This window comes from Vigna radiata, chromosome 10 (genome assembly GCF_000741045.1).
Source record: "Vigna radiata var. radiata cultivar VC1973A chromosome 10, Vradiata_ver6, whole genome shotgun sequence".
NCBI classification, from domain to species: domain Eukaryota; kingdom Viridiplantae; phylum Streptophyta; class Magnoliopsida; order Fabales; family Fabaceae; genus Vigna; species Vigna radiata.
The window spans coordinates 10548130-10555874 of record NC_028360.1 but is presented as its reverse complement, the minus strand read 5'-3'; the positions used below and the strand labels follow the sequence as shown (position 1 = coordinate 10555874).

The window sequence follows — 7745 nt, the reverse complement described above, 5'->3', positions numbered from 1 at the left end:
TCTTCAATTCTTGGTCTTTGTAGGGAAGACAACCAATGAATCACGTGAAGGTATCTAATGAAGGAAATCCATCAAATTTTGGTGTTTGTGTTTATTCATTTTCAAGCACTGGGTACCGGTGTCCAGTGCATTCTAAATAAAAACCCCACTAAAAAAGTTTGTTTCAGCTACATGGTCATGTTAATGCCTTCTTTCTTTCCCATCATTTCCTAGCTATTTGAGCTTCTCATTGGCATTCTGGGTTTGCAAGCGTATCAGAGGCCTGCATTTGGGGAGGATTTTCTTCATCTCGCAGGGTAGAGAACCAGTGATTGTGTGGTTGGTTGTTGAAGATATCTTGCTACATGATTTGACAATCTCTTCTATTGATTCTGAATCTTGAATTTGATTTTGGTAATCTGCACTGGTCTAATACGATACCTGTATTTTATTGATGATTGTGTTTCTCAATTTTATTCCCTTGCTGTTTTTATTCAATCTCAATAGTTTTACATGAAGCTTTAGGAATCCATATCATGTTGTAACAATTGATTTGAGTAGGATAAGATCTTATCTTTTCACATCTTGAACACCAACAATTTTGAGAATTGACTCGTAGGTGAAACTTTTAGAACAAAGTAAACTAAAATCATATTTCGGAATTCTATTTTTATACTTTTTCTGACTTGTATTGAGGTTCATCTTCGAGAAATAAAATGAAGAAAAAAAAAACTTTTTGGCCAAAGCTTGATAAGTTCTTGATTATCTCAGAGAAGTGCATACATGAAACTGTCCAAATAGGCTGAAGAACAACAGGGGAAACTTCAAACACGTTATTTTTTCAGAACTTCTTAGACAACGCAAATGCTTTTTATGAAACACAGAACCATCAAATTATGTTCCATTGATGAAAACATTTTTATATAGATTTTCAGTTTGTAATCTTCCTTTTTTGTTTTCGGTGCCACGTAAAAATATCAAAAGGCAAATTTCTTGTATTCATCGGCCTCAATAGCCATTTCTTCAATGCTCCTGTCTCTCTTTTTTTTATCCACCTGAAGTGCTTGATTCAACTCCTTCTCCTTTTCGTTTATCTGCATCATCCAATAAAGAAAACATCACAACAAAGTTACACTATCAGATCTACCTGCAAAACAACAGACAAAAATTTAAAAAGGTAAAACAAAAAAGTTCATCTTACATCCTCATAAATGTCATCATTGTTCTCATAATCACCAGTTTTCCGGGGAAGAATATGGATATGAACATGAGGCACTGATTGCCCGGCCTGAGGTCCATCCTACGATTCATGAAGATGATTTTGTTAGGTTCAAAAATAGTCGAAGCATAACATGCAAGTCTTAGACAATTACAAGAGAATATGAGTATGAGACTTGGTAGAAACTATAAAACACATAGTTAAAGTCTTCTTCAGTTGTCTTACTTGGATACAAAATGTAAGTGATGAGGCCTTATGGTAACTCTCTAGCTGCCTACCAAGTTTCTTAGCTATGTACCATAAATCTATATTCTCTTCATCGCTGAGATCGGCAACACGCTTCACTTCACGCTTAGGACAGACAAGAACATGTATATACTGTTAAGTTAAACAGGTTCAGCTTCATATGGCTAATTGAATTGAGATTTTACTGTACAAAAGCTTTCAGCCTAATTCTTAGAGGTCTCAAGCAATAAATCAAGTGTGGTTCTTCTTTTGTTCTCTTCATATGCAAACTATGTCATGTTGATTCCCTAATGAAACAGACTAGTTTTATAACTACATGTTCACTCTTGTATTGAAGGCTAGTAATTATCTTATCGCATGGATCTTCAAAGTCAATAGTAACTATTGTAAATTTGTAATTGTATAACGAAGCTAAATTTGCTAATATGGTGACTGATCATGTATGGAATGCCTTCCTTTAGCTGCTTTTTGCAGTGTCTGAACTAATCATATAAAACATAGAATGGTTTGCTAACATCCTATTAAAAAGGATATGACCTGCAAATGGATAACAAAAGTCAATTAGCGAGTTAAATCTTTGGAAGTATAAATGATTCAAAAGTGGAAGTCATTTATAAAATTTAAATTAAAATCTATTATTAACACCAGTAAGACTTCACACAGCGAAAAAAGAGAAGATTTTTTAATAATTTGATTATCTCAAGTTTATGCAGTTTTATGATCGAAAAGAAGAATTTATGCAGAAGATTTTTGAATCATAAGATTTTGTTGGTTTTCATTATTTCATATATTGGTCGTCGAAACAAGAATGGAATGAAAAGAAAAGTGCAGTTTTATAACTATTTCAGAAAAGGAGGACATGAAAAGCTTATGAAAGCATTGTCTCAAACTAGATTCGCCTAATCTCTTCTTTTCTATGCATGCATACGAATTTCATAACACTACCAAACAATGGTTGAAAAAAATGATTATGCCACTTTGAATATTGGTGATAGATAATAAAGCATGATTCTAAAAGAATTGAAAACATAAAGGAACAGCATACCTGGCACAGAAGGACGCAGGTTGACAAAGGCAAAAGAAAGATCAGTTGTATGGAACACTGAACTGTGGTGGATCTTATGAGGCCCAAAATCATAGTATTCAACAGCCATCTAACAACATTGTTGTTCTCAATAATGCATAAAGATAAAAAGAAAATAGCAAGGGCTATACTTTTTATGACTTTCGTATGTTATCTTACCTTAATGGAAGGGGCAAGGGAGAGAATAATGCACCCGGTTAATGTATCAAAAATATGCACAGAATGCAATAAAAATGCAATCTGCTTTGAATTTATAGATGTACAAAATCTGTGGACTAGTTTTATCCATCAATTTCTTGTAATTTATTCTTACCTACTCCTCCTTTAGTCTTCCCAAAAATATTTTTAAATATGGGAATGGTTAAGTCAATCAATGGCTGTTAATTGTGTGGCACCTAATCCTATATGAATAACATTTAAATTGAGACTTTCCTCTTTCATAACATGACTTAGATACTTTTTTAGAATATGTTTGAAAAGTTTCTTTATATGTATTTTTAAGAGAAAAACCAGTAAAAAAAAAACGAAATATTTTTCTCCATAAAAAAGTCAATTTATTGACAAACTAAAAATAAACATTTTAGAAAGCTAAACAAATAAACCTCTTAACTTACGAAAAAATAATTTTAATAATTTAATCTTTTTTTCTCTTTTAAGAGATTATAAAATTTTTCATTCAAATGAGCAATTTAATTTCAGAAGGGTATGCCAAAAAAATAATTGGTAAACTCAGTTGCAACTAAAAATAATTGTGTTGCATTTCGATGGATAAAAGCAAAGGATTGAAATTGGTTTTGCAACTAAAAATAATTGAAATGTATTTAAATCAGAGTATGCATAACTGTATTTAAATCAGAGTATAGATGACTGGTTCTGAGCAACTGGTTTTAGTTTCAATCCTAAGAAGTTCACCATTGACCATAAGTTATAAAATGGTCTGAAAAGAAACTAGAATTCTGTGTAAGTTAAATTTAACTCAATCATACAGCCAACTTCTACAATTAAAGTTGTCCCTCTTCCCCCGTTTTTGTACTATAATTTATTCATGTGATTGGTGGCCGTTGTGGATCTTCAAGAGAAAGCAGAAAGGAAAAAGTTGATTATGAAAAGATTTGTGCGTCTCTCTCAACTAAAGATTTTTACCTGCTTTCTGAATGGAAACAAGAATAACTTGTTTGAAACTTTAGTTTCAACACTGCCAAGAAAAGTTAAGGCTAAAATAAAAAGAGGGACCAAATGCTATTATTTGAATAAGAACCAAATCGTCACCATTGGTTGAAACTTTAGTTCCATGCTACATGTTACAGTAAATAATAAGTTCTCCAGAAGACTAGAATTTGTGACTTGTATGGTTCAGCCCAACTCAAACCTCTATAATCTAAATCAGCTGCATAAAATTTTCGGTGACCCCAAGGAAGTGCATTACTATTGTCCGCACACAGAAAATCTGGACATGATGCACACAATATTCATTTTCTACAGCAAGCCAACCGTTATACGAAAAGCTTTCTGTATTCATCTGCCTCTTGACTCATCTCTTCAAGGGTTCTGTCTTTCCTCTCCTTGTCTAAGTCAAGCTTTTGTTTCAATTCCTTCTCCTTCTCATCCATCTGAACCAATGACAAACAGCAGATAAAGCTCATATCATATTCAAATAAAACACCATATTAAATCAGCAGCATAGCCACAAGAAAAAAAAAATCCATCCTACTGCATCATATATCTCATCATTCTTCTCAAAATCACCACTTTTTCGAGGGATAAGATGAATATGAACATGGGGTACCGTCTGTCCTGCTTGGGGTCCATCCTGACGTACATAAAGATAACTCCGTCATATTTCAGAGTCACAAGTAGCATATCATCCAAAAATACAGTAGCAGGGGAATTTTTCAAAACATTTCAAATATAGCACCATAAATGATGTTGATAGTGTTCATATATCAAAACTACCACTTCATTTTGGTAACCACTGCTTTTATCTTGGTAACTAAAATCAAAATGTAAATTTCAATTGGAGAAAATAACATAGAACCTATGGTACTCTATGTCAGTTTTGTACAATTTTGAACATTAAATTGCCGACTCAAAAATAAAAAAATTGAACTGCCCCTTGGTATCGCTATTTGATCATCTCATCGATAGGGAATTTGCCTAACATCAAATACTGTAGATCACAGCTATTTTCAAATTTCACCTACAAATTATTACACAATAAGTGACTTGGAAACAATTGTCCAGAGAACTAGTAAAATGCACATTCTATCCTCACATCTTAACTAGCTTGGCATTCGGCAAACAAGAGCCAGGAAAAGAATACGTATACCAACCAAGAATATTCATAGAAAAGAACTGAAACGATAAATACAGTCATGCATTTCACATAAATATAGGAAAATAAGTTCTAAAACATCACCCTTTGTTTTACTATAATAATGCTAATAAATAAGTGTGTTATGTAGTACATAATGAATTGAGAATGAAAAGAGAGAAACCAAGTATAGGTAAACAACTACAAGGAAATAAGAGCAAGAACAGAACAAAAAAAAAGGGTTAGCATCCATCTAATTTCTAATTTGGACAAATATAAAGGTAGACTGCGTTTTTACGTGATTGCAAACTTGTGATACAGTGCCCAACTAGGACAGAACAACAGATATGAACTTAATCCTCTTTTAGGAAAAAAATGTTTCAAAGTAAACTCATGTAAAAGAAGAAAGAATTTAATCCAAAGCAGTGACAAGATAAATTATTAAACAAGCTGAGTATACTCCAAGTGAGTCTTACTTGGATTGCCAGAGTAAGTGATGAAGCCTTGTGGTAGCTCTCAAGCTGCTTACCAACTTTCTGTGCAGTGAGCCATAAATCAGAAGTCTCATCAGCAGTGAGATCAACAAAACGCTTAACTTCACGCTTTGGGCAGACAAGCACATGTAGGAACTGTTAAGCCAAACATTTACATAGCTGCTCGTAATCAAGCTTATAATATTACACCGTGCAAAAAATCTCTAGTGATTAACTATGAAACAAATATAACCACCAAAGTCTAGCCTACTTCATACTCTTTCAAATCAACGCATGAAGAACACAAATGAATCCCCTATGCCGAGATATGGTATATCAAACAATTAACTTCACGGATGGATAATCTATCAACAAGTATACGAAACATGATAAACCCATAAATCAAAAATAGGCGCTGATAAAATACAGAAGTCCTATAAACAGACTCACTAAAATGTCCATTGCCGTCAAGGGCTGAAAACCGCACAACATATTGTGCTGCATTGCATATTTCTTATGCAATGTACTGCAATATCAGCATGCAACCAAACTCAGAATAACTATATGTTTGTGCTTGTTGCTGATTTTTCGACCCAGATGAACAAGATTTTAAATTGAGATCATGGTTGCAGTTTCACAGTAATCCTTAAGAAATTGCAGCCACAATTGCAGTCATGGTTAATCCAAAAACCTTTTATAGCCAAAAAAGGCCCCTTTTTTTAGAAAAAAAAACATAGGTATGAAATTCACCCAATTTTGCCTAACATGACCATATTTGGAAATTCCCCCAATTAAAAGAGTTTTTTGTTTAGAGGCATTAATGTGGGTACTAAATAATTTGCAACAACACATTCAAATTACTCAATCGACCGAAGTAGATCCAATTAAAAGTTTCATTCAATCTCGAACTACCAAAAAGAATTTATCATCCCACCCCATCACTGTGTTATTGAATTGAACCCCATGTAAAGGATATGACCTGCAAAGGGACAAAGACGAGCAAATTATAAAAATGGGTTTTTCTTAATCTCAATAAAGGCACCAACTTCATAAATCAAACAGTAAAGAAGACATCTTTTTTTATGGCTTCATTGTTTTCTGAATAATCAACCAATTAAAAACAAAAGGGAAAGTGAAAAAGGATACGCAAAACGAAGCGAATCATGGGTGTGTGAAGAAATAGGCAGTGTCATGTTTTGTTACCAGGGAGGAGAGGACGAAGGTTGACCATGGCGTAGGAGAGATGTGTGGAGTAGAACACTTCAGTGTGGTGTATCTTGTATGGCCCAAAAGTGTAGTCTTCCGCAGCCATCTGCGTGATAGAGAAGAACAATGGTGATTGGAGAAGCGAGAAATTGCAGAGAGAAAAGGTTGATCGATGTTTACCTTAATGGAGGATGACCAAATTGGTCGGATTCGTAGCGATTTTGAAGAATGTGGCAAAAACCAACGTGGAATCTTCTTGCCAATGCAGGATACTAACACTGTTTGCATCTTCGAACCACTTCGACCAATATTTAACGTGTATCTTCATATATAAATTAAATCAGGATTTCTACACAAATTTCAAGTTTATATTTTATATTCGTGAATTTACTCTTTTAATTTAAAAATAAAATATAGTCCACCATAGAAATTTAATATTTAGTAGTGATACTTGACTGTAGCAGACTTGGGGAAAAAATCAGTTCAGATAAATATTTCTTAAAACTGGGGCAATAGATTTATCAATTTCAAGGTATTGGAAAAAATATTTCGTTTAAATAATTTAGAGTTTGTGGTTTGAGAAATTGTTTATATTGGATTTGGTTATATATATTTCATAAAATATATATTAAGTGACATAAGTTTTAAATTTTAAATTAGATTAATTAATCTTTCATAAACTATTTTTAATTTGTAGAGATAGTGAGAACAAGGATTAGTGGAAAATATATTCTTACACTTTTCTTAATGTGCTAGAATACATTTAAAACTACAAGAAAAATAATTTTTTTTGTATAAATTTAGGTATTTCAATTTCAAAAGGGACTTGTCCTAAAAATTATAAATGGTACTGTTAAAATGAGAAGTAAAGTCCAGAAAACATGTTTGATATGAGAAAGTTTTTCTATTTTCATACTTTCTTCCACACCTATATAGGTTTAGGAAAAGATCAAATTATCCATGAATTAGAATATACTTTTAGATTTTTTTATTTACAATATATTTAAAAATTACACAATTAAAAAATGTATGTTTGAATTCTGAAATGCATTTGTAAATTGCATAAGAAATGTTATTTTCCGATCCGAACACATTTTGGACTGTATACTAAAACATGCTTCTGAAGTTCATAACCTAAGGGCATGTTAGACATTTCAAATACTAATGCAAAAAGCAATTGTCTACGAAGAAAAGCTATGGGCTTAAAGCCCGATCCAAAACAGTTTT

The 7745-nt window shown here is 32.7% G+C and overlaps 2 protein-coding genes across 3 annotated transcripts; both read right to left on the bottom strand.

Moving 5' to 3' along the window:
- Window positions 1-20: 20 nt before the first annotated feature.
- On the bottom strand, window positions 21-2775 carry LOC106775431 (bifunctional bis(5'-adenosyl)-triphosphatase/adenylylsulfatase FHIT). The gene is made up of 5 exons (XM_014662554.2): window positions 2688-2775; window positions 2488-2598; window positions 1424-1570; window positions 1181-1279; window positions 21-1073 (listed from the first exon to the last, which is right to left on the bottom strand). Exons 2-5 carry the CDS (start codon window positions 2596-2598, stop codon window positions 957-959), a joined length of 474 nt encoding a protein of 157 aa, XP_014518040.1. The 5' UTR covers window positions 2688-2775; the 3' UTR covers window positions 21-956.
- A 968-nt stretch (window positions 2776-3743) lies between these two features.
- LOC106775079 (bifunctional bis(5'-adenosyl)-triphosphatase/adenylylsulfatase FHIT) lies at window positions 3744-6836 on the bottom strand. Of its 2 annotated transcripts, XM_014662118.2 has the most exons (5): window positions 6699-6836; window positions 6514-6624; window positions 5316-5462; window positions 4240-4338; window positions 3744-4138 (listed from the first exon to the last, which is right to left on the bottom strand). In XM_014662118.2, exons 1-5 carry the CDS (start codon window positions 6804-6806, stop codon window positions 4022-4024), a joined length of 582 nt encoding a protein of 193 aa, XP_014517604.1. In that variant the 5' UTR covers window positions 6807-6836; the 3' UTR covers window positions 3744-4021. The 2 variants fall into 2 exon arrangements, with proteins under 2 accessions (XP_014517604.1, XP_022642806.1); XM_022787085.1 differs by lacking the exon at window positions 4240-4338.
- Between the last annotated feature and the right edge of the window lie 909 nt (window positions 6837-7745).